The sequence below is a fragment of the Sturnira hondurensis genome, unplaced genomic scaffold (genome assembly GCF_014824575.4).
Source record: "Sturnira hondurensis isolate 20B ecotype Veracruz unplaced genomic scaffold, ASM1482457v3 Scaffold0007578, whole genome shotgun sequence".
NCBI classification, from domain to species: domain Eukaryota; kingdom Metazoa; phylum Chordata; class Mammalia; order Chiroptera; family Phyllostomidae; genus Sturnira; species Sturnira hondurensis.
In genome coordinates, this window is record NW_028080209.1 from 2177608 (window position 1) to 2202977 (window position 25370).

The 25370-nt window shown below is 58.2% G+C and overlaps 2 protein-coding genes across 6 annotated transcripts in view; one reads left to right on the forward strand and one right to left on the reverse strand.

Moving 5' to 3' along the window:
• PACSIN1 (protein kinase C and casein kinase substrate in neurons 1) overlaps window positions 1-3145 on the forward strand; it is a 55994-nt gene extending 52849 nt beyond the window's left edge. For both annotated transcript variants that reach the window (XM_037052800.1, XM_037052801.1), the window contains exon 10: window positions 467-3145. In XM_037052800.1, coding sequence (XP_036908695.1) covers window positions 467-576 — 110 coding nt within the window. In that variant the 3' untranslated portion in view covers window positions 577-3145. The remainder of the gene's footprint in view (window positions 1-466) is intronic.
• Window positions 3146-5213: 2068 nt separating this feature from the next.
• Window positions 5214-22376, reverse strand: SPDEF (SAM pointed domain containing ETS transcription factor). 4 transcript variants are annotated; one of them, XM_037052798.1, is made up of 7 exons: window positions 22251-22341; window positions 22001-22138; window positions 11759-12223; window positions 9691-9888; window positions 8329-8376; window positions 8069-8215; window positions 5214-5876 (listed from the first exon to the last, which is right to left on the reverse strand). In XM_037052798.1, the coding sequence occupies exons 3-7, from the start codon at window positions 12192-12194 to the stop codon at window positions 5698-5700; spliced, it is 1008 nt and encodes a 335-aa protein (XP_036908693.1). In that variant the 5' UTR covers window positions 12195-12223; window positions 22001-22138; window positions 22251-22341; the 3' UTR covers window positions 5214-5697. The 4 variants fall into 4 exon arrangements, with proteins under 4 accessions (XP_036908693.1, XP_036908691.1, XP_036908694.1 ...); XM_037052796.1 differs by having other exon boundaries at window positions 22001-22376; XM_037052799.1 differs by lacking the exon at window positions 22001-22138 and having other exon boundaries at window positions 22251-22339.
• Between the last annotated feature and the right edge of the window lie 2994 nt (window positions 22377-25370).

The window sequence follows — 25370 nt, forward strand, 5'->3', positions numbered from 1 at the left end:
GGGTGGGCAGGGAGTGCAGCCCTGGGAGGGCCCAGGTACAGGGCTCAGCTGAAACAAGTAAAACCTGGGCCACCTGGCCAAGACTTGACTTGGAGGGCAAGTGCAGGGCCTGAGAGTGGGTAACTGGGAGCCAGGGGCCCAGTCAGGACCTGAGAATAGGGTTGGGAGTTCTGGACCTGGAAGGATTGGGGGCGGTCCTAAGGCCCCAGGGTGCTAGAACAGGGAGACCTGACCTGGGAAATGAAGCTGGAGGCAGGACGAGACCCCCATTAGGTGGGTGACTGGGGGCAACACTTGGGTATGTGGCTGGGGCTGGTCTCCGGGGCAGGCATTGGGGCAGTAAAGGGGGAGGGTTTAGGAGTCAGCCTAACACAATGGTATTGGAGGGCTTACCTAGCAGTGTGGGAGTAGAGGGAGAGACCTCTCTGAGCCCCTGTCAAGGATCTTCTCTGTGTCCCCTTCCCAGGAGATGAGCTCACCAAGCTGGGAGAGGAGGACGAGCAGGGTTGGTGCCGCGGGCGGCTAGACAGCGGGCAGTTTGGCCTCTATCCCGCCAATTACGTGGAGGCCATCTAGCTGCCCTCCACAGCACCCCTCACTCCTTGCCCTCCCTTCCCACTCTCGTCACCTTCCCTGGCCATAGAGTTCCAGACATATTTTCCGATCAAGCTTTTATTTTTTTAAAAGTCAAAACAGAACAAAAAAATACAAAGAGACGGAGCACTTGCAGGGCCCCCGGAGGCCAGGCTAGCGGCACTTGCGGCAATGGTCCCTGGGTAGGCGAGGGTCTTAGGACTTAGCCCAACGAAGACATCATGACGTCCGCTTTTTAGATCCCACAGAGAAGTCTCCTGAGCCCCGAGAGACACCTCCCTGACCCTTTTATTCTGCCTCTGTGCCCCCATCCCACCCCTTTCCTCTCCACCCCTGGCTGTCAGCACCTGCCCCACCCCCTTGCCCCACCCCAATTTCTGACCTCTTCCTGCCCCCCCCTTCTCCCCTGTTCACCTCCACTTACTCTCAGAGGCCTCCCCTCCAACCCCGGACAAGGGGCCTCCCAGTGCTAAGTCTTCCACTGTGCCGGGGGAGTGTCCTTCTTCCCTGGCCTCACCCTCTGGGAGAGGAATAGGCGCCCTCTTCTCCCGTAGCGGTTTCCAGGTGCCCTCGACTCCCTTAGACATGAACAGGGTTGAGCTGGAGTGGCTGACAGAGTCGTGGTGGTGTCGGAGGGGGCGTGAAGGGAGAGCTGGCCCTCAGACCTCCCAAGGCCAGGCTCAGCTGAGGGACCAGGACCCTGCTGGGGCCCTTCTTCAGGCCTGGGCTCTTTCTCAGAGACATACCCTTCAGTACTTATAGAGTCACCACCCACCCACCCCTAACAAGTCTTCGGGCAGGGGAAGGGGCCCCAGAGCACAGGGCAAAGCCAGCAACAGTAGCGCCCTCCTCCTGTTTCCTGAGGAGGGGGGCATCTTGCTCACTCACTCAACCCGTCTTCCCTCCCCACTCCCCCATCCTCCTTCCCTCCACTTCCATCTGACACTAGAGAATCGCCCTCAGGAGATCGAGCTTTGGGGTCTCCCATTCATCTCTCCCATTCTCTGGCCTGCCTGGGGCTACACCCTTGGGAGCTTCCAGTCTGGGAGCACCAGGGAAAGCCTGCAGCCAATAGGAGAGGCGTGGGAATGGCAGGAGGGAGGAGCCCTGGCCCTCAGGAGCAGGGCAGTCACCACGCCTGTCTGCCTTCTCCCTTCCATCACCAGGGCCCTGGCCCTGCAGCAACATTCCCCCTACTGGCAGCACCTCCCCTCACCCATCTCTGCAGAACCCCCTGTCTCAGTTAAAGGACTTTGGGGTGGGAGGAGACTAGGGTGGCCTGCCCAGAGCAGCGGTGTTTGGCCGGTGGAAGAAAGTAGCGCTGGATTACTCCAAGGACCAGCTTCTCCCATGGCAGTGGGGGCAGGGTGGCTGGGTCCCAACAAGTGAGGGACTGGCTAGAAGAGGAATCTCCTGGAACCTCTGCGGTGACACCCTGAGACTTCCTGTGGCACCAGGTGAGCCTGGCACCAGGTGAGCTTGACAGTGGTGCTGCTTCATGGCTTCAGACGCCCTGCTCCCTCCCCTGTCACCTGGCCCTGGGCCTCTAGGTGAAGACAGTGTCTACCCCAGACCCTCTGTCACCCATCAGCCTCTTGCTCCTTGCTTTTTCTTCCCACAGTCTCCTGTTAGGTCACAGGCCCCAGCCTCAAAGCCCTGACCCTGTTCGTGTGGCACAGAGAACCCTGGCATACTTGGGCAGGGACTGGAGCTGGGACAGGCCTCACTCAAGGCCAGGAAAGTTGGGGGGTGGGGACAAGGGCACCTCTAGGGACGGGCAGACTCTCCTCCACAGCACACTCCCCCTTATCACTACTCTGTGGACCCCTCGGGGCCTGGAGCAAGATTTTGGAGAACTTCAGCCCTTCCCATGCCAGAACAAAAGCCCCTTCTGCCTCTCCTCCAAGCGGGAGGTGGAGTTGAGGGCCCTTTACCACCTACTGCTGGAAGTCAGACAGCTGTCCCGTCTGCACTTTGGAGCCTGGGCTCCCTCTGTCTGTGCCTCCAGTTTCCCAGCACCTGGGGAGGGGCAGTGACTGGCTGTCCCCCCCACCCCCACCCAGCACTCTAGCTGCCCACTCTGGGGCAGGGACTTCAAACCCAATTCCTTCTGAGCAGTGGGTCCCTGGGCTCCTCGGGCCCCAGAGTGGAGGGTCTCACCTGGAAGACCCCCTGAGCTCCCGGGGCCCAGGCCCACCTGTCAGTGCTGGTGTCAGGGCATTCAGCATCAAGTGCGGGGCCCCGCGCCCCTCGCCGAGCCCCCTGCCCACACCCTCGATGCTGCACGGGCTGCTCTGCAGGGCTCAGTGAGTGATGTGTTTCTTCCTAAGTTAACCACCATTCTGCGGCCGCCCTCTGCCGCCCTCGGCTTCCTGACTCCATTAGTCCAACACTTGTGAAACTCCGAGAAGTGCTGTGGTCTCAGCAATGCACCTGTTTTGTACATGATTGTGTAATTTAAAGGTATATAAATACAAATATATATATATATAGGTTGTGACTGTATGACTGTGGATAAAACCCGGAACTGTCAACCCGGCTGGGCGTTGTCGTCTTGAGTTGTGTGTCTTCTGAGGCCCCTGAGAGTTACCTGTGGGCGGGATGTCGGGTGGGGAAGGATGCCCAGACACCTGTCCTGGATGGTCACCAGTGGGCTGGGCACTAAGGGCTGGCCCTTCCCTCCCAGGGCCCGGGTCCTGTCCGTGCATGGAGGGTCACTCTGGGTGCTCTCGGAGGTTCCCGAGTGGCCGTCAAGGTCCCGGGTACCTGGCGATGAGCACTGACCAGGAAAGCTGGGGCATTTGGGGTCCCACACTCACGGTGCAGGGTGAATTCGACTCCTGAACAGGCTTCAGTTTTTAAAGCAAAATTCTAGGAGTTGCTAAGGCCAGGGGTTCCTGGTTGTCCGTAGTCCCAGGCAGAGCAGGGAGAAAAAGTCAAGTAGAGGTTGAATCTGTTCTCCACCACATAGCCTTTCTCCTTCAAATCCAGGGCTCCAATGACAAGAGCCTGATTTTAGCCAAATGGAGGACTCTTCAAATGAGCCCAAAGTGTTGCCTTGATGTTCCATGCCGTGATGGGGGGACTCGGCTGCGGGTCCACGAGGAGGGTCAAGGAACACCTAGGCCGGGCGGGTTCATCCGGATGTGGGGAGAAGAGGAACCCAGAGTTTGCTGCCCGAGCACAGGTGTCACTGGATGGGTGTATGCCCCAGAGGGGATGTGTGCCTTGGGGCAGATCCTCAGAGCAGGAAAATGCCCCACCCTGTTCCCCCAGCTCCCCTTTCTGGAGTTCCCCACTTCTAGGCATTCATTCCCCTCCCCACTCCCAGCCCCCACCTGAGATCCGAGGCCTCTCCAGACCCAGGCTCACCTGGGGATGTGGAAGCAGGTGGCTCCAGTGACCAAGTTGGGGGCAGGATGGGGCAGGATGGCCAGTGGGGAAACAAAACCAGTTCAGCAGCGCCAAGCTGGGTTCTGGCCAGGGTCCCCACCTGTCCCCTCTCAGGGGGTGGGCAGACAGCAGGGCCCAGGTAGGCACAGGCTTAGGTCAGGGCCCCCTCCTCCTCCGGGCCCAATTCCAGCTGACAGGTGCCAAGGTGCTGTTTGCTCACTGCCAGGACTAAACTTTCTTCCGAAGACAATAAAATTGAGGAGGGCAGAAGGCAGCAGTACTGAGCAGCATTTAACCCTCAGTGGTCTGGGCAGCACTGGCTGGCTCCCATCTCATTTCCTGGAAGCCTGTCCTCAGAAGGTGAGGGTTACGGAGGCTCAGGGCGCTGACCAGTCCGGAAGTGGAGAGAGCCCTGTCCTGGTGGGTTTGGTTCTTGGTTCTGCTACTGCCTGGCTGTGTGCGAGCAAGTTGACTGCCCTGAGACTCCATTTCATCATCTGAAAAATGGGGGGGTAACCCCTAATTTTGGAGTGGAAGCACACAGTCAGTCCTCAGGGCTCCAGAGCTCGGTGAACAGGTACGAGGGAAGCAGGAGGAAGCTGAGCGGGCTGGTTTACCCAGGAGAGTGGGCAGTGGGCCCCATCTCCTCCAACATACACACACACACACACACTCTGACCACACCCCTTCCCCATCACACCCTCACACCCCATTCACAGGGCTCACAGTTTCAAAGAGGGCACTACTGAGGTCTGTGACCTCCCTCTTCGAACAAGCAGGGCCAGTGTCCCGCAAGGAGCACTGAAGCACCCGCCTTCGACCACACCCCTGCTGCCCCAGCACAGAGCCCCCGAGGTTGGCCAGAGTCAAGGGCTCTTGGCCAGACCCTGCCCACTCTAGGCAGAACAAGAGGATGACCAAGAACCTGCCTTCTCTGCACTCGTAAATATAGACTCTTATCAGGCCCAGCCCCTCCCTCCTTCCAGCCTACACCAGAGTTGGGGGAGACAAGGGCCGTTCCAGCCCCTTTTTGGACTTGAAGACTCACTGTCACTTTCCCAGAACAGCTACCAATCAATTGTTCCTTTCCCTTTAGGCTCAATTCAATGCCACCTCCCCCAGGAAGCCTCCCTTGACCACCCCCATGCCCCTGTGACTGGAACCCCTGTGAGCACTGCTGGCTCTGTGCTGTGCCACTCACTCACTGCACAAACACTGGGGCCATGTCAGTTCTCTAGTATCTTTATTACCCGTTCCCAGGGATGCCCCTGTCTCCCCAACTCGGGAATGCAGACACCTCCTAGCACCGTGCCAGGCATGGTGCAGACTGAGTGGAGGAGCGCGCTGGACTGCGAGTGGCCCTGGACGAGTCACTGCCATTCTGCTCTAGAAATGCTTGAGATCAGAGGCTGGCGTGGAGGGAGTGCCCTTCCTGGGGAGCTGTGAACACTGAGGACAGCCCTGTCTCCCTTCCTCCCGCAGTGGGTGGGCGGGAACAGTCTGGCCTGAGGAGGAAGCACCCCCACCCAGGGTCCCTGGGCCCCAGAGAGCTCACTACACTCCTGGGAGCACTGGGCCATGCCCCCTGACCTTGGACACTGAATGCTGGCACACTGTCTCTCCCTCAGCTCAGGGTCTGGCCCAGACAGGGGCAGGCAGGAGGGAGGTCGGGGAAGGGTGAGTTTCAGCCCCGGGCCTGGCCCGCAGCCCTCAGATGGGGTGCACGAATTGGTAGACGAGGCGCTGGGAGATGTCCGGCTTCCGGATGATGCCCTTCTTGTAATACTGGCGGATGGAGCGGCTCAGCTTGTCGTAGTTCATGGCGGGGCGATTCTTTCGGATGCCCCACAGCCGGGCCACCTGGGCGGAGTCCTCGATTTTGAAGATGCCTGGGGGAGCACGAGGTCCCAGAGATAACCAGCGTGCAGGTAGGGAGCAGCCAGAGGAAGAAAGACCGAGACTAAGTCAGTTTCTCTGAAAGCCAAGTCAGCCAGTGTCCTGGGGGCAGGGGCAGGCCGTGGGGGCCGTAATGCCTACTCCCAAGTTCAGTGTGAGGGCCAAAGAAATACATGCAAGGAGTGTGCCACAGGGCCTGGTAAGTGGTAAATAACAGTACAGAGGCTTGAACCTCCGGGGTGCTGAGTGAGCCTGAGTACCTCAGTGGGTTACTTGGGGCCCTGAGGGCCTGGCCCTTACCAGCCCTGCTCCTGCTGTGGGGTTTGCACATCTCACACAGAAGCCTAGCGGGGCTCCGGCTGTGCCCTCAGCTCACTTGGCACGGTCACCCCCACCTCACCACCCCGCAGTTCCCAAGCCTGAAAGACCTCTTTGCCATTCTCAGATACTTCCGCTCACACAGCCCTTGCCGGCAGACTTAATTCGGGGGAGGTGGTGGAAAGAGTGGGTTTGGAGCTGGGCCAACCTGGGTTTGCATCCTGGCCCTGCTGTTTTCTACCTCTAGGAGCCATCTGAGGCCCCTTTTTCCTGTGGATAAGTGGGGGCTGAGTGGTTACAGGAAGTGCTTAGCGTGGAGTCTGAAGGAAGTGCCCCTTGGGAAGGACTGCTGCATTGTTAATGCCCCCAGTATTAACCCCTCCTGGCAAGGCCCAGGTCAGTGCAGCCTCTTCAGGCAGCGTTCCCAGGCCACCTCGCTCTCCCTGTCCTCCCTTCCCCGGAACTCTACCAGGGGGCCTTCTCCCCAGGGCACCGGAGGGCCAGAGGGGCAGCTACTTCACTCTCAGTCTTACCTCCACACACAGTCATCACACCTTGTGCAGCAGCTTCTCTCCCACCCCTTCTAGCCACCCTCATCCTCCACCTTCAGCCTCAGAATCACCTCCTCCATGAAGTCCTCCTTGACCTGGCACAGCTGCCCCCACGGTGCTTTCGCAGCCCCGACATGCTCTGTATACCAGCCCATTTTACTGCTAGTTCCCATACAAGACAGTGGGTCCCTTGAGGACTGGGTACAGCCGAATTGTCCCTGAACCCCCAGGGCACTGTAATTCTTTGTAAATGTCCCCCGAGCCAGTGTGGTGTGCAAGGAGGTGCTCAGCTGTCAGGGGAATGGATCTGAAGGCTGAGGTCCAGGCACCCACAGCTACTAATGACGAAAGGGGGCTTAGAACCCAGATTTCTTGGCTCTGAGCCTTTGCGAACACACACACACACACACACACACACAGACACACACACACACAGACACACACACACACACACACACACACACAGCCCTGTGCTGCCCAGTGAAGCAGCCACTGGCCACAGGGAGCTCTCAAGCACTTGAAATGTAGCAAGTCCGCAAGGAATTGTGTCGTAAGTGTAAAGTGCACATCAAATCTCAAATACTTAGTAAAATATCTCACTTAGAAATTGTATATTTGTTGCATGTTGAAATTATAATACATGATGATAGAGAGTTAAGTACAATTATTAATAAAGTTGATGTCACCTGTTTAAAATGTTTTTAATGTGGTGCTTGAAAACCTGATGCCATGCATGTGGCTCGCGCTGCACTTCTCACTGGGTGGCATCATTCTCCCCGTGAAGCTATTTTTTTTTCTTTTTAAAGACTTTATTTTTTAGAGAGGGGATGGGAGGGGAGACAGGGAGAGAAACATCATGATGTGCAAGAGAAACACCCCCTACTGGGCACCTGGCCCGCAACCCAGGAATCGAACTGGTGACCCTTCCATTCACAGGCCGGCACTCAGCCCACTGAGCCACACCCGCCAAGGTGAAGCTATGATATTCTGAGGGCAAAGACTGTGCCGCATTCTCAGCGGAATGTCAAGCACCTACGATGTCCCAGGCACTGTGTGGCCCTGGGGATCCCGAACAAGACAGAGCCTGGCCAGCAGACTGACAGACGGACAGACATGGGCACGAACTGCACACACCCTGAGTGGGTCCGGTGACTGCAGCACGTCTGTTATTCAGGGCAAAGGGGAGGGCCAGCCCCAAGCCCTCGCAGGGCCTAGTGCCTGGCAGGAGCCCAGGCGGCCCCCACCGTCCTCAGCACCCTCTCGTCCCCGGTCCTGGCCCCACGCCCCACGGCGCAACCGCCAGGCGCCCAACTCACCCTTGTCCTTGTTGAGCCACCGGATGAAGCGGCCGTAGCTGTGGGGCTTGAGCAGCAGCTCCCTGAGGAACTGCCACAGGTGGATGGGCTGCCCAGAGCAGGATGAGTCCACTTCGCTGTCCGTCCAGCTCTCCTCGCTGGCCGAGGCTGGGCAGCCAGGGAGGGTGGCGGTGAGTGGGGAACCGCAGCCACCCCCTGCTTCCCTGGCCGCCACCCCTCTACCTCAGAGCCCGGCCCCCTCAGTGTCCTGCCCTGCTCACCGCAGAAGTGGACCGTCCCAGGGGAAGTCCTCTCTTTCATCCAGGCTGCTGCAGGACAAGGAAAGGAGGTTGGGGACCCAGGAGAGACCCCAAGGGGGTGGAGGACATTTTGGTGGGACTGTGGGGCCGTAGAGGCTGCCCTATGGCACAGATTTCCCAGTGGCTCCCCCCCCTGCCAGTCTGCAGTGGCTTCCTTGAAGGAAATTTGGGATTTCAGAGCTGGGAGGGGCCTTAACAGGCCTGGAAGCAGCCCCTTGTTGCTCAGAGGGAAGAGCTGAAGTGAGCCTTGCTCACCTACGAAATGGGGCCAGGACATGTCCTCACAGAACTTGCAAGGGTCCTAGGAAGTCTGCACAGCACCTTGTTCAGTGTCCCGCATAATAAACACCCACTGCCCTCCAGCTGCCGAGTTTGCCCAGCACTTCCAACCCCACTGCTCTCTGCCCAGCCCCCTCCCTGTCTCCCCTGTCCCCCCTGTCCCAGACCAAGCAGTGGTGGGGGTGGTGGCGGGGTGGGGGTGAAGGCACCAGTTTCCAGCCTCGTCGACACCCAGCACTCAGGCTGGTACTAACCACTGCCCACCGCAGTCACTGCTAAGGAGCCTGGTGGGGCAGGGCACCGGTCTCTGACTGGGTCATATGAGTAGGTCCTGCCCCTTGTTCGCCAGGGCCCCTAAGGTCAGGGGCCTTGACCCACTGAGCAAGCACTTCCTCCAAAGCACACTGCTTGGTGCAGGGCACCAGTGGGATGGAGATGGGGTGAGCATGCGGCCTTTCAAAAGAACGAGGCCGCTGTCTGCATCCTGGTGGGGAATGAGATCAGGGTCACCGCTACGTTCGGAACACAGTATACTCTGATACTGTCCGTGTTTTTCAAAAAAGGGAGAAAACCCCACATATGTATAGTTTCTTGTATATGCATAAACCTTCCCAAGAAACAGATAACAGCGGTTGACCCAAGGGAGGGGGATTGGAAAGCTGGGGATCTGGAGTGAGGGGAAGAATTACTTTTTACAATATACTAATTTCACTAAGTTAAAAAAAATGTACACATTTATTACCCCATTACTTCCCCAATGAAAAACAGCTGAAAAAAACAAATGACATTTTAAAGGGACAAAGAAGGACTTCGTAGCATCCACGGTCCCGTCAGCTGTGACCTCCCATGTACTCAGTGTCTAACTTCTACCTCCTAACTTCCCACGTGCTCTGTCCTGCGTCCTCTGGGCTTGGCGGGGGCTGGCGGCTGCCTCCCTGGGTCCACAGTGGAGAGTAACCCCGGGCAGACACCTTGGCCTCAGCTCCCCTCGTGTCCCTGGCTTGGAGCTGGGAAGGGGCTGCTCCCGCCCACGCCGTGTCCAACCTGATTTCCAGATGTCCAGGTGGGCGTGCAGCACGTCCCCGCCCAGGGGTGAGCGCTGGCGAAACTGCTCCTCTGACATGGCGCACAGCTCCCTGCCCCCCAGTTCCTGGAAGGCCTTGCCCACGGGGGGCAGCCGGTACTGGTGCTCCGTCCACAAGAGCCACTTCTGCACGTTGCCAGGACTCCAGTCCATGGGGTCTGGGCAAGAGACACTCCCTCAGCTCCGGGGTTGCGTGAGGGCCTTGCCCAGAATGCGGCCACTGCGCTCCAGCGGCACACTGTGGGGCCTGGGGACTTGTGGCCCAGGACCGTGAACTCCCAGGTCGGGCTGGGCCAGGCCCTCTTGAGGGCCCTGTGGAGGGGTTCCGCAAGAAGAGACTGGGGTGAGAGGGAGGAACCAGGGCCCTGTAAACACACTTGGCTCAGGGCAGGATAGCCTGGGTCCTCCATCTCCCCCACCTCATCCAGACCTTGAGTTGACACTTCTAGCGCCTCCAAAGGACCCTTTGGGGAGCTATAGCCCTGGAGGGGAAAGTGACATTAGACCAGAAACTCGTGAACTTCTCTTCCAGCTGCCTCTTGCCTTCCCAAAGCCCTTCAAGGAAACACAGAAAAATCCAGCCAAGAATTAACCCTATAACCCAAGCCCCCTCTCCCCCTACCATATTTTACAGATGAGGAAACTGAGGCAATGAGAGTTCCACCTCTTTCTTGTCCAGCACCTAACCGAGGGCTGGGTGAATAGCAGCTGCTCACTACGCATGCGTTGAATGAATAGATAAACGAATCGCCTGTCTCAGGGTGGTCAGGGGCGACCACAGGCCTCAAAGCGGGAGGGGAATCACTGGCCACGTCTTAGATGTCTCCCTGGGGAGCTGCTTTGGGGCCTGGCAGAGCTCATGGGTGGAGACAAGGATGGGGGGTGCAGTCACAATGGGGTTCCAAGTGAACACTGGTCTAAACTGGTTCCACAGCACTGTGACCTGAAGACTGGGCTGCCCCACTTAATAAACCCATTTTCTTCTCTAGGGTCAAATCGATTTGTTTCTGTCCCCATTGTCCACAGGACAGGCCCCTCCCTCCCCAACCCAGTGTGGGAGTGAAGGTACCATGGGAGACCTAACCCTGGGTTGAGGGGCGGGGGGGGGGGGGGGCGGGGGGGCGGGGCTGGCCTGAGCATTGGGCAACTGGAGAGCTGGGGCATTGGCGGGAGCTACCTTAAGGCAGCACCAGTGGGGGTCGGGGGCGTGGCCAAGGTGTCTGCTAGGAGAAGGGGCTGGGCCTGAGGGATGCCTGAAGACCTGTGTGAGAGCAGCAGAGTGAAATGCTCGCATGCCAGGGCTCAGGGATGCAGGAGACGGGTCAGGCCTGCTCAGAGCTGCAGAGACAGTGGAGGGACAGGGCTGAAGACCCAGCAGCCCCTCGGCTCACAGCATCGGCTCCATAACCACAGGCCCTGGCACACACCTTCACGCCCAGCCTCCTGATGTCCCTTCACTTTACGTATGATCTGTTTCCCTCACTCTAATGTCGCCTTCATAAATGAAGAAGCTTTTGCATTGTGTTCACCGCCCAACTCCCCAGTGCCAGAACAGGCCCAGGCATATTAAGTTACTGTTTGTTGAGTACAAGGTGCCATCCTAGGAGCTGGGAATATAACTGTGAACAAAACAAATGAAAATGGTGTCCTCTGCATGTAGTATTTTAGTGGGGGGAGACAGAAAATGAACAAGATAAATAAGTAAAATATGCAGCAAGGAGGCAGGTGCAGCTGCGGGGGAAGGGAGAGGAGTCTGAGAGGAGGTGGTGGCCCCATGGTGTCAAGCTCGAATTCATTTCGTCCAGCAGGGACTTGGACGGTGCAGGCGGGGCGCACAGAGGGTCAGAACTTCCCAGCCTCGGCTCCCAGCTGTGTGCCCATGTGTGGAGAAGCACCAGCATTCCCGGGGCTGCCTGGGCAGGCTGGGCAGGGCTGGCCAGAGCCCAGCAGGCCATGTCCTCGTGCCCCACAGCGACCTCAGCCCGGCCTGTCCCCACCTTACAGAGGTGCACGTGTGGAGGGACTCACCTGCAGTGATGTTGAGCAACTTGCAGGCTGTCTCAATATCCTTGAGCACCTCGCCCACCACCATGGACTGCACCTGCTCCAGTGAGTGCTCCTCCAGGACCAGCCCGCCGGGAACCAAGTCCAGGCTGCCCCCCGCGGCTTGGCTGTCGATGACTGGGCACTGCTCGGGCTCCTCAGGTGGCTTATCCTGAGTGGTGACCCCGGGACCCTTGGCAACCCAGTTGCTGTCCTCGGGGTACAGCATGTCCAAGTAGGAGAGGTAGAAGGCAGACAGACCCTGTTCGGGTGTAGCAGGCGGGCTGGGGCTCCAGTCCTGTCTCTCAGGCCTGACCACACTGGCTGCCACCTTCTCTGGGCCTGTCCGAAACACAGTGTTGGGGGATAGCGGGAGGCGGCTGGGGGGCAGGCTGCTCAGGCTGGGGCTGGCACTGCCCATGCCGCTGCTGCTTAGTCCAGCGGCCGCGTCTGCAGAAACAAGAGAGGAAGGAGTCAGGTCCGGCTGCTTCCCCATCCCCATGGTGTCCGCTAAGCTGGTTACAGGGATGAGGGCCCAGTGGGCAGTGGCTGGGCCTGGGAGAGAGCTGGGGGTCCAGGTCACTGGGCAGCTGGGAAAGACGTGGGGGTGGGAGGTGGGGTAGGATTGTGAAGGAACATCTTCTCATTCTCAGGGAAGCCAGTTGGCTGGCAGCAGCAAATTTTTGCATGGGTAGTGTGCTTAAAACAACTTCCTGCAGTTCTTGACCTCCATCGGTCCTCACAGTGGAAGGCATGATTAGTCCCATTTGACAGATGAGCAAACTGAGGCCTAGAAAAGGCGCCTTTTGTGTCTAGTCCTCTGTTCCTTAGCTGGCCTATACCCAGATCCCAGTCCACTGTCCTGCAGAGGAAGTTCCTGCTGAGAGCTATCCTAAATCTTTCCTCCTGTAGCGAAGTTTTATTTATTCTGCCCCTAAAGGAAGTGGGGGAGGGACAGAGTCACCATCACCTCGATCAACCAGGTGAAGGAAGGAGAGAAGTAAGTGAGGGGTATGGTGGGGGGTTAAGCACCCCACAAGTTGGGCAGGGGCCCCCACTCTCTCCCACAGGGCCATTTGGGGGCTGTGTGAATAATTCCCAGCATAAGACTAATGAAGTAGTCAATAAGCAACAAAGCACAAGTAGCTTGGCTTTGCTCCCACTCACGGAGGAACCCATCCTACCTCGGCTTCTCCTGAGAGGCGCTGCCCTGGGGCCCTCCCCACGCCCAGGCCCTGGAGGCAGTGCTCAAGTGCTGACCCGCAGGCCCCCTTTTCCAGGGCAGCAGGGGCTGGTGAGGAGGCCCAGGGGCCGGAACAACTGAGGCCCTCAGCCACCTGAACACCCACTCCTCTCTGAGGCCCCAGGGCCCCCCAGGGGTGGCAACTAGAGGCTTCCCTCCCCATCGGTCACCCAGGCTGTGCTGTGCCCAGGGCCTTTTCTCTGAGCCCTCGGAGTATGTTGTTTGGGTGACGGGGGCACCGGAGAGAGGGGCGTACACCAAGCAGCAGGGTATCTGGGATATTTCCATGATGTTGTGCAGGCCCGATCTCAAGAGTGAATCAGAGCAGAGGCAGAAGATTACGGACAAATACGCGTCCCCAGTAGCACAGGGAGCCGTTCAGAAGGGAGGCGAGGAGCGTGGAAACCTGTCCAGGGCAAGCTGATGTGCCCTCCCTCGGGGTCATTTACACCGAAAGCAGAGGTTCTCAGAATGTGGTGCTGGACCGGCAGCGTCAGCTTGGCTGGAAACTGGTTAGCAATGTGAATTCTCAGGCCAGCCCCAGGGCCCTGGACCCAGTGGGGCTGGGGGAGGCCCAGCAGTGCCGGGGCGCAGGCACTGGGGGTGGTCCTGGCCCGTGTTCCCGGTGGAGACTCAGACTCACTGTGCTAAAGGCGTGTCTGGTCAGTAAGAGGGGGGGGCTGTGGTCACAGGACTGCGGATTCCCTGGCGGTGGAGTTCGTCGTGCCCCCTGGGACAGTGAGGGAGCTGCCAGGGCCAGCTCCAGTTTCCCCAGGGGACTGCCTCGCCCTGCCTATGTGACAGCAAAAGAACCCAACTTGGAAAATACCTCTGGCTTCTCCCGGGCTGCAGCTAGCCCGTTCCACAACTTTGTTCAACTCAGGAAACGATGCCCTTTCTCTCTGGAGAGCAGAGCCTGGTGCATGGCGCCCCGGGAGAGAGCCCCCTCTGGCCCGCCTTGCATGCTGCCCACCTTCCCAACTGCACTTGGCAGCCCTGCAGTTCACCCGGCGGAGAGAGCGCCAGCAAGAGAGAAGGGTGTTCCCTTTGACTTCGACTCTCTCTTTCAAGAGCTCCTTTAGGTGACAAGGAAGGAAAGGTCAGGGTGGGGTGGGATGGGGTGGGCAGGGACAAGGGGGCGGGGGGCGGGGGACAGAGGGCAGGCCTGGAACCTTTTCAAGCCCTTCTGTGCAAACACATGTGTGTGCTGTGGGCCCTCATTATTTACCCAGGCAGCGCCAACAGCCGGCTCTGCCCCCGGGTCCCCACCCGGCCTACACCCGCACCCTGCCCCTCAGTGACCCCACCCCCGTAGAGCCCCTCTCCGCCCCCACCCCTCCCACATCACCCCTGGCCTGCTGCCCGCCCCATCCTCATCCCCAGAACTCTCATGTCTGCCACGTTAGGACAGTTACTGCCAACACCCCAGGCCGTATGCCAGGGAGACGGAAGCTTGTCCAAGAAGCAGGAGCACTGGCCTCCCTCATGGCCTCCTGTTCGCTTGGCCTTGGCTGCAGGGGGGATGGAAGGGAGCTGCTGTGTTTCGGGGCCCAGTGGCGTGAGGGGTCAGTGAGGATGAATGGGCAGGGCAGGTAGCAGTGTTTGCTAGGCGGGGACGCGATGACACATCCCTGACATGTTGGGCAATGAGCTGCATAGCTCTCACATCCTCACCCCCCCCACCCCCCGAGGCAGCACGGGCCTTCTTCTTGGCCCCCTTTCCTGGGTGGGGCAGGAAAAGTGCAGCGAAGGCCGTGGATCCAGGTCTTTGGGCCCCTAGCCCAGGGATCCTTCACCAGCAGAGAGTTCCCACCTTCCCCTGCACACCCTACACTCCAGCTCCCCATCACCTTACTCCTAAATACCCAGGAGCCTGCTTTCAATCAAGGCTTTGTCCCAGCTCGGCCCCTTCCTGGAGAAACGTGCTCACTATTAAGAAACTTTGAAAGCAGGAGACACACAAAGCACAGGTGTGTCTTTTCGTGATTAACTGTGGCCGGAAGAAGACCTGGTCATTCTCAGGTGAGGGGTGGTGGGGAATGTCTGACCCCAGCACCCAGGTCTGGGGGCACCTTGGTTTACTGGTCAGGGGGGCGGGAGCTGGTGTGCGCAGCCCACAGTTCTGGCCTGTCCTCCAGGCTCTGGGGCCAGACTCACTGGTGAGAGAGAACTGCAGTGAGTGCCTCCGATGCCCACAGTGTTGTCGGCAGCGGGCCCAAGGCCCCCAGCTGACCATGTGCGGGTTCTGCTAATTGCACCGCCTTCCCTCTGAGGCCTCTGCTCCGGTCAGTTCCATCTTCCCAGGCTCCTGCCCACCTCCTCACCAGGCAACTTGATCCTCCGCAGCCCCTTCCCACCTCCTGAGTTCTCATTCCACCCCACCAGCAAGCTCAGGTCTCTCCGTCACCCTTTCACCAGGACCACTGTACTCAAAAACCTCCGTGGCTCCCCACTGCCTCCCCACCTGATCCCAACGGCTGGCACGCGCCTCTGAGCTCACCTCCGAGCCCACCTCTGACCCGGCCCAGATAATCAGAGCTAGAAGGACCCACGCATTATGCGACTGTATTATAGAAGGGAACAGCAAAGCCTAGAGTGGGGAGGGACTCATTTGCTGGTTAGTGGCAGGGTCTGGATTAGAACCAGGGGTCAACAGTCATAGCCAGCTTCTTACGAGAACATTTCGCCCTATCCCCTGTGCTGTCGGCAAGATGTGGCTATTTTCTCTTGTGTTGCTGTCCCTCTGCCTGAGATGCCACTTCCTTCTCATCACAGTTCAGCCCAAAGCCCTCCTCCCCCAGGAAGCCCTCCCCAACAGCTCCCTTGTCTGATTTCCCAGCTCTCCCTATCTATGCTACCCAATTCAACCCTAATTACATTCGCAAGTGACTGTTCACCCCTGAGGATGCATGTGTACCGAGAAAAGTGATGCTCAGAGCGGCAGGGCCCGGCCCATAGGCACACAGCAGGGCTAGGCCCAGAATAGAGTCCTGCTGACTCTCAAGCTGCTGCTCCGTAGGCCTAGGTTCCTGGGACAAGCCCGGTGTTTGCCAGGTCCAGGTTCCTCTATCGGCAGACCCCACCCTCCCAACAGCCTCTGCTGGGCCTGAGGGGCTGCTGGTCTCCTGAGCGATGCCTCCAGCTCCCAACCTTGAGCTGATCTTGTCTGGATTAAGGCTCAGGGTGTCTGGCTCCTTCTGCCCCAGTAGCTTTGGCTCTGACTCCAGACAAAGGAACTTTGGTAACAGCTGGTAGAAGTCAAGGCTCAAAGACAAGGCCAGACCCTGGGGCAGTGGCCAGAGGGATTAGCCACTTCCAGCCCCTTCTCTCAGCACCTCCTACCCCCCAGGAAGACAGATCAAGGAGGGAAGGCAGAGGGACCCAAAGTCACAGATTTGTAGCAGCTGTTCCCTGCCACTGCCTGGGCCTCTCTCACCCTTGGGGACAGGAATGTGCCCCTGCAACTCCCCTGCCTCCAGAGTTCTCACTCCCATCCCCACCTGGCATCTGAAAAAGACCCCCTGATAGCTCCGGAAACTGTAGCCCCAGAACCCTGGGCAGTCATGGGGTTGGAGCCTGTCTCCCACATTCTGCGCTGCCCAGGCTCCCAGATCTTTACCCCGGGGGGTTGTAGGTGGAGTTAACGTGCCCAAGTCCCCACTTCAGCCCTGAGACCCAACCTCAGTCTGCCCAGAGCCCAGGACCCTGGTTGCAGACCCCCGTGAGAAGAGCCCTGAGGGACTGTGGGTGGGGCGGGGTGGGGGTCACAGAGCCACCACTCAGCCCTGCATCCACCTCCCGTCAACTGGAGCAGACCTCCTAGGCTTTCCCACTGGAGCCCCTCCCTCTCTCCACCCAGAGTGCCCCCTCTAGTGGGTCAGAGTCCAGGGGCTGCCTAGGTGTGACTAGGGCCTGGCAGGGAGCCACGCAGAGTGAGCAGGGGCCGATGGGCCCACCCCCCAGCCTGCTGGTCAGCACCTTGGAGAGAAGCCTGACCAGGTCACAGAAGTCTGGGGCCAGTGCTGATGACCAACGGAACACCCCCACCTGGGCCCAGACTCCCCTCCTGCAGACATTCCCTGCTCGCCCTGCTACTCTTCCCTGCCCTTCAGTTCCCCGTGGACGGCACTGGCCCTTCCATGGAACTCCAGCTTCCTCGCCCTTTGAAACTGCTCTTCAAACTAGCTTGACTCGAGAGAATTGCCCAGCCTTCTCCTTACTGACCACCCTTCGCGACCCAGAGTGCTGGCTTTTCTCCAGAGGACTTCACCCTCTTACCTAGGAAGGGGTCCCTGCTGCCCCCCCCTGCCCCACCCCCTCAGGCAGCTCTGGCCTCTCTGAAGCCCCAGCTGTGGTTGTCCCGAAACACCTGCTGCCACTGGGGTCCCCGTGGGCAAGAGAAGGGAGGTGGGGTCCTGGGAGGGCTTGCCTGCCTTGGGCTCAGCTTGAGACTCAAGGAGGTAGGTTTCTTCTTGGCCCAGTGGCTATCCCTGCCTCCTCAGATTCCAGAATCAGCCAGGCCACTGGCTTAACTTACTCAGGAGCCCTGTTCTCTGGAAGGCTCAACTTGAGGAGCCAGCCAGGGGGCCCAAAGCTGGGGTGTGTGGGAGCCTCAGGGGCTGGGGTGAGGCCATGGAGGAACCAGAGGGTGGGTAGGGAGTTGGGGGGCAGGGCTATGTAGCAGGAGGACGGGACACAGGAAACAAAAGGATCAGGGAAATATCAATGGTATCTGGTCTCAACCGCTGTTCCCACAGTTCCCGTAGGCGGCCAGGAGCCTGCAGGCACAGTCAGACCAGCTCTGTGTCCCGTTCACTCCAGCTGCCTCACTGACGTCACTTCTAACCCCTCTGGGTCCAGGTGAGGGCCAGCTTGATAAACTTTCACTCGGCTCTGCCAGCTCTCCCCAGTGTTATTCCCGCCGGACAGACAAGGGTGCCGTGGCTGCTGTGGGTTGCCTGGCCATGGGGACTGAGCAGGGATTGGAACTCACAGCTGAGCTCCACCCTGTTTGGGTGGCTGTGCCTCCTCCCTGCACCCATCCTCTGGACTTGGCATCCAGAGCCTGTGGAAGACTTGGCCCACCCTGAGCAAGGAGGGTGGCCCAGACAGCTGTGCCTCCCTCACGTGTGGCCCGTCAGGTCCAGCTCCCAGCCCAGACAAGCCCGGTCCAGGACCAAGTGAGGCTCAGGTCCGACCAGAACCCCAACATCCTGTCATGTCAGATACAAATCCTGCCAGACTTCCAGTTTCCAGAAACTGCAAATTACTTCTTCTTTCAGCTCTGGCTGAGCACGTACTGTGTGTGAGTGTATTTCATGTTTCAGTGCTCGGTCAAGTTCCTTTGCCTCACCTGGTCCATGGCCCCCAGCCATCTGCCTGTCCCACCCTTGACCATTGCGCAGTGGCTGACGGGGCGGCCCTGCTCTCTCCAGCGTAGTCTCCACAAACACTCTTCTGCGGCCCCTTCTCTACCCTGCCCCTCCAGCACCTCATCTGTACCCCTGACACCTGGTGCCCAACAGGGCTTTGAAGTTTCATGGGCATCTACTTCCCCACGCTCCTGCCCCATGGGCAGCTGGGCCCTGCCATGTGAGGACACAGGGTTTTACCTGCTTCTGTCTGTGGGCCCTTAATCGATCCTCTGGGCCCCAGGCGGTAAAATAGAGACTCGTGAAGACAGTGTGCCTCTGGGGTTGGCAAGGCAAGGCAGAACAGTGATGTGAGCAGGCATGTCAGCCTCCCAGGAGACTCCCCTCGTCTCTGCTCTCATGTCTCCGCAGCCTCCTCCAGGCCCAGCGCCCTGCTGGATGGGGAGGGCGCTCTGTGAACCCCCGGTGAATGCATGCCACGCTGGTGGGGCTGGGGGAATGCACCCTGAACCCCAGTCTGAGGGCCTGGGAGCACAGCCTGGGGCTTAGAAAGGGGGTTTAGGACAACATGACCGGTGCTCCAACATTGAGAAAATGATAAAAAGTCCAGAAGGACAGTCTTGAGAGACTAAGACCAGAAATTGGTTCCAGAAAAGGTTTACATGGTGGGGGTGGGGGGGGGTGGCGGTGAATTACCAATGGTTTATTGGGACCCTGGGCAGCTACCCCCAGACCTCTAGCCTCCGTCTGGGGGCTGGAGGGAGAAGGAAGGGCTCCTCCATTCTAGGGGTGCCCTTTCTATGGTCCTGGGTGGTCACTGGTCCTCTGTCCACCAGCAGGGTCACACTAGGCTCCAGATGGGAGGAGTGATTGGAGGGAAGAGGACATTCATTCTCCCCTCGTCTGGAGGCCCCACTCCACCACTGGGAGGGGAGAGGAGAATCTGGCAGGGGCACCTCCTGGGCTGGGAGCATGCAAACCAGGCAGGGGAAGGAGCCAGGCATTAAATGTCAGGAAGAGCCCAGGGCAACTCAACTTGTGCAAAGTTTGCTTTGGGAAGAGTTGCTCCACCTGACAGACCACTTGCCTGGCTGGGGGCATGGGATGGGACGGGGTGGGAGGAGGTCCCGGACCAGGTTCGAGCCCCGACTCCTTAGCTCTGGGACTCGGGAAAGTGGCTCAGCTTTCTTGGAGACTCAGTTGTCCTGTCAAATGCGCATCAAGACGGTGGCTTAAAGGGTTGCGGAAGGCTGAGGGAGAAGCAGTGTGAAAATCCCTTGTGAGTTTGATGCGTGCGTGGAGATGGCACCTGGGGGGGGGCGGTGAGGGGATGGGGCTGGAGAAGAAGGAAAGGGGATGGGGTGCAGAATGAGGAGAACGGGAAAACCAGATGGTAACATGGGTGGGGGGGCAGGGCTTAAGGGTGGAGTCTGCGAGGGAGTTGAGGATGGATGGCAGCGAGGGAAGCCTGAGCCTTGCCCTGAGGTCATCTTGCTCTCCGGCCCAGCCCGGGGCAGCTGTTGGCTTCAGCCACCCATCCCTGACCTCTGGGAGGAGCCAGAGCCAGAGACTCCAGCCTCCCCTGACCTCAGCCTGGGAGACAAGCTTGGGAAGGCACACAAGTCTTGCAAAGATGGCAGATCCAGCCAGCCTCCACCAACTCCTACACAGCCTTCAAAACCCAGCTCCCAGTTGTTGCCTCCACGAAGCCTCCTGTAACAGACGAAGCCACCTGCCTAACTTGCTCACCAAAAGGCAAGTTCAGGGCTTGCTCAGAGTCACATGCCATGGGCCTAACCCCTTCTTGCCCTCCGCCCAGAGGGTCTGTGTCCTCAGGTCAGCCTGAACTGGCCTCCCAGGTCAAGCTGCGCCAAGTCGTTCAGCATGAAACTGCGCTAGTTGCTTCAGAGCTATTAATTTTATATCTGCAATGACCTCAGTGGTAAAAAGTGGGTTCTCCTAGGTTCTTCTCTTTGCTGCCTGGGTCGCAATTTCCAAGCATTGATTGAGTACCTACTGCGTGCTGCCTATTCCCTCAGGCTTGGTCGACAGAGCAGCTCTATCTGCTTCAGAGGGTCCTTGTGAAAACCAGTGGCATCATAACTGCTGAAGTGTGTTCTAACTGGGAACACAGTAAGCATGTCAGCTCTGGGTCCCCATCTGCCTGGAGCAGAGGAATCACTTGTTCAATTACTTTCAAGCTCTCAAAAGGGAGGACGGTCCCCTGTCCAGTGAGACACCACCTCCTCCACATCCCAGCCTCCCCGGGAGCCCTGAGGATGTACCCACTCCCCAAATTTCTGTGTATTTAGTGTGGGGAGACTCCACATGGGGAGTCCCTGGCTCTGGTCCTGCCCCCAGGTGGTCAGGGGACAGGGAAGACTGTCCCTGCTGGGCTTGGCCATCGTCTGGGTCTGCCTGTCTTGTGGGGCATCTCCTGCCTGTCCCTGCCTGCCACCTCAGAGCCGGGTGCCTGTTTGCTTTGTTACTCAGCTGAGCAGCTGGTGTTGGGGAGATGCTGCTTTATTGGGGGTGCTGTGAAGCTGTTTACTGGGGGGGGGTGGGGGCAGGAAATGAGGCCAAGTCCCAGCCCTGAACAAGGAGGAAAAGAAAGGCCATGACCTCCATAGAGGGGACAGGCCCTTGAGGCTTATGGCCTGGGTATGGACTGCTGGGTGGGCCCAGCTGGCATGTGAGGTGAGGGAATCTGGAGCTAGTTTGGTGGGCCTGCCTGCTCCCTAACAGGCACAGGCGGACACATGAACACACACATGTGTGCACAGACACACATACACACATACATGCACACACAGTCGCACACATACATACACACATGCACGCACCTCATCAGGCCTCAGTGGGGCCCCCGCCATCCAGACCCCTCAGCTTTCCACCCTGTCATCCCCACCACCTACTTTCCTTTCCCTGGAAGACAGCCGGCAAATCTTAGAAATGAGCACCTTCAAGGACTCTTCCTTCCTTCCTGATGTGCCCGGACTGGGCCCACAGGCCCTCTGCTCCCCTGAGAACCCGCGCAGCCAGCTGTTTGCCCACAGCTCCCCAGCCACCTGGTCCCTGTGCCCACCACTGCCCTGCCGGGCCCCTGGGCTCTGGACCTCTCCCTACAGCTCCAGCCTGGACCCTGTCCCTGAGCCTCCCTCCAGCCTCAGCAAGCCCCTGCCCACTTGTGGCCTGGCCCCGGGGAGATCCTGCTCTTGGCCGAGCAGCCCCAGCCAGCGGCAGCAGAAAGGCTGCTGTGTTTTGCTAGCCGAGCAGAAAGGCCAGCTCTTGGGCCGAGTCTCTGCCTGTACAGAGCTGTCACCCTCAGGTGGGCAGGTGGGCTCAAGGGCAAGCCCAGATGGGAACATCACAGATGCGAGGTGCCTGGGCCTCGCCAGGCCAAGGGACTCACCCAGGCTTTGGGGTCAACACAGGGAGGGAGCCTGGGTAGCATGCGGAGACGCAGGGGCTTCTGAGGGTGCAAGACCAAGATTGTAAGGTCACTAGTGCCTGGAAGATCTGTTCTGAGCTTACAAAGTGCACCTCCAAGTCCTCCCAGTCGCCTACCTCCCCACAGCTGTCAGGGTCCTCAGTACCTCCCACTGGGCTTACCTGTTAGCTGCCTGGTGCCCAAGTTGTTGCCTGCTGCAGTGGCAACCTCGAGGGCCAGGAGGTGGCAGAGACAGCTTGGGCCACTGCTGTGTCTCAGCCAGGCATCTGGGGAGCCAGTGGGACCACGGACCAGCAAGGCTGGGGACAGAGGCGACACTCGGGTGGTCTCTGAGGTCTCAGGCCTCCTGCCCTGTAGGGAGCCCCCAGCCCCCAGACCAGGGGGTGACAACACCCAGCCCCAGGGGCTTACAGTGGGGCCACGGTGGGCTCTGGGCACCAGGTCTGGGTCTTCAGGGCAGTGTGGACGCAGGTGGAGTACAGGAATGTGCTGGGAGGAAGTCAGGCAGGGATGAAGAGTTGGCTGGGCCTGATTTCCCATTATAAGTAATCCTTCCTTATTTACCTGAACAAATACGCTCCCTGCTTACCTCAGACCACAGGCGGGCTCTTGGTTAACCCTTGAGGGCCTTTCCCTTCTCACTGGGGAATCTATACCCTGGCGGCCCGGGGAACTCAGTCACTCATTCATTCATTCACTCTCTCACTTCCTTTCATTATTTGATGCATAGCTACTGAGCTTGTGTTATGTGCGAGGCACAAGATATATATCAAGAAGGAACTGGGTTGGGCACTAAAAGGGATCAGTCGAGGGTGGGGGAAAGATAAGCAAGCAGCAGTGGAATTCAGAGACCCAGTGGAGGAGGGCTGTGGGAGCCCTGAGACAAGAGAAATCAGAGAGGGCTTCCTGGAGGAAGTGCTACCTGGCTCCCCAGTCCAGGGTTGGAGGGAATTTCAGAGAACCCTGAGTAAAGAGACCTGAGGCTCATGGGCCCACCTACCCTGTGCGGGAACTGTGGTCCTTGTGCCCCACGGACACATGCCCGGCACCCAGGGTGCTCAGGAAGGACTGACTGGTAGCTCGTTTTCCCAGGCCCAGCTTGGGGTCAACCAGCAACAGCTTGCTCTCCCACAGTCCCTGAAGGGTGGAGGACGGGAGGGGACATTACGTGCACACCCACGTCCAGACACCCATGCCTAGGCCCTCCACCTCCACGAGTCCAAGGAGGGCCACACAGTCAAGCTCTCACCTGCCTCCTCATCCCGCCCAGTGGGTTGAGGGACGTCCTTGGAGAGCGGGTCTAGGCTCCTGTCTCTGGAGCACTTTGGAAGGCCACCGACTACCTCCACTCTGTCACCCGAGACCATTTTACATACTGTTCATTGTTATTTTCTAATTTCAAAAGAAATTGTGTGACTGCCAAGAGTGTGAGTATTCTAGGGCTTCAGGAAGATTCCAAGGCCTTCAGAATTAGCCCACCCCCACCCCCACCCGCACTTAACTGATGCCATAATTCTCCGACACATGGTTGCACTTTTCGCCCTGGGGAAGCCTATGCTTGGCTGTTCTTACCACCAGCACCTTGGTGAGGATGAGGTATCAGAGTTCCCAAGAAGGCTGGGTAGGATGGGATGGAGGAGGTAATACAAAGACCTAAAATGGCTACAGTCGGCCACCCTAGCTCTCCAGGGTCAATGAAAAGGCAGGACTTCTTCCAGGGTGTTTCTCCCTGCTCTGTGCCCTGGGAGGGGGGGGGGGCATGCAGTCCTCCGCTCCATTCCCGCAGAAGCTTGTGCTTATATCAGTGCGCTGACACAGTCAGTAAAAGGGATGGCCACCGCTCAGCACACACCTACTGTGTGCCGGGTGCCTTTTGTGCTCATGAGGTGCTGTGATATTAATCATATTGTAAATAAGATAACATGGGCAAGGACTGGAATACCCAATAAGTATTTATTGCATAGATCGGGTGTCAGAGATAGTTACCCCCAATGTCCATCATCCCCTTTCTTCTATCACAAGCCCCTAATTTTTATCTGGGAACTTGGCTACCTGGAATTAATACTATCCCAGTCTTTCTTGCAGCTAGATATAATCAAGCAAAAGTGTCATGTGCCAATTTCTAGGAATCTTTATTAAAAGTAAGTTGGTATGTATCATTTGACCCCTTTTCTTTACTCTTCCTCCATCTTACTACCTGGAATGCAACTGTGATGGTTGGAACTCTGGCTGCCATGTTGGACCATGAGGACAAGTTAGTGGAGCAATGAGTTTGAAGGAGCCTAGGTCTCTGATGACTGCATAAAACCTTCAAACCAGCCCTGGACTGCCTGCTCAGGACTTTTGAGAATGACACACCTTTTGATTTTGTTAAGTGGAATCTTTTATTCAAAGCCAAGCCTGATGCTAGCTGAGATAGCCTGGAAGATGAACAGATAGATGAAGCTAGAACACTCCTGCAGCCAGAGAGAATATCTCACTTCTGGGTGGTAATGAGAAGGGGCCTGTTCATACCATGGTAAACTTGGACCTTGGGAAATCTTCCTTTTGGATGCTGGGTACAGCTCTATCCCGGGCCCAAGGGGATATATTATGGGTGTTTCCAGGGAAGGACGGGCCTGACAGGGCTAAGGTGTGCTGAATGTGGACAGTGATTCTTCCTGACCAAGTCTGGAACTGGGGGGAAAAAAAGAGTGTTTCTGGCCCTAGCTGGTGTGGTTCAGTGAATCCAGTGCTGTCCTGCAAACCAAAGTTTCACTGGTTCGATTTCCAGTCAGGGCACATGCCTGGGTTGTGGGCAAGGTCCCCAGTAGGGGGCATGCAAGAGGCAACCACACAATGATGTTTCTCCCCTTCTCTTTCTCCCTCCCTTCCCCTCTGTCTAAATAAAAATAAATAGAATCTTAAAAAGAGAGAGAGAGAGAGAGTGAGGGTGTGTTTCTGGAACCTAGAAATGTATAAGAGAGAGCAAGGAGAGGACTTACCATTTGCTCAGCTGAGATTCACTTGGACTAAGGCGCTAAGAGGCTGCTCGGGGTCGATGTCCAGGGTGGGCTCGAGGCCGGTTTGCTGTCTGTCTGGGGCAACTCTGGAGAACTCCAGTGGAAGGGACAACCAAGCAGGGTGCATCTTAATCCACGAGGGGACCCTGGTGACGTGCACCCTCTCAACACCTTGATCCGTCTAGTATGGTGCTGTGGTGCCAGCTCAGAATTTGAGCCAGATATGTGTCTTGGTTCTGTCACCTTCCAGCTTCACGACTTGGGTCAAGTACATGAAACGTGCTGAACTCTCCTCTGCTCACCCCCAAAGAACTCTCAGGGCTGCTGGGAGGGGTGGGAGGATGTCAATGAAAGTGCTCTGTGCACCCACCGGCGTGGACAAGAGCCTTATTGACCACCACGCACTGCCCTGTGTCAGACATGTGTCATCTTAACCCCCCAGCAACCCCTCCAGGTAGGTGTTATTATGCCCATTTTGCAGGTAAAGACACTGAGGCCTGAATGTTTAAAGGGTGAGAGTGGGGAAGCA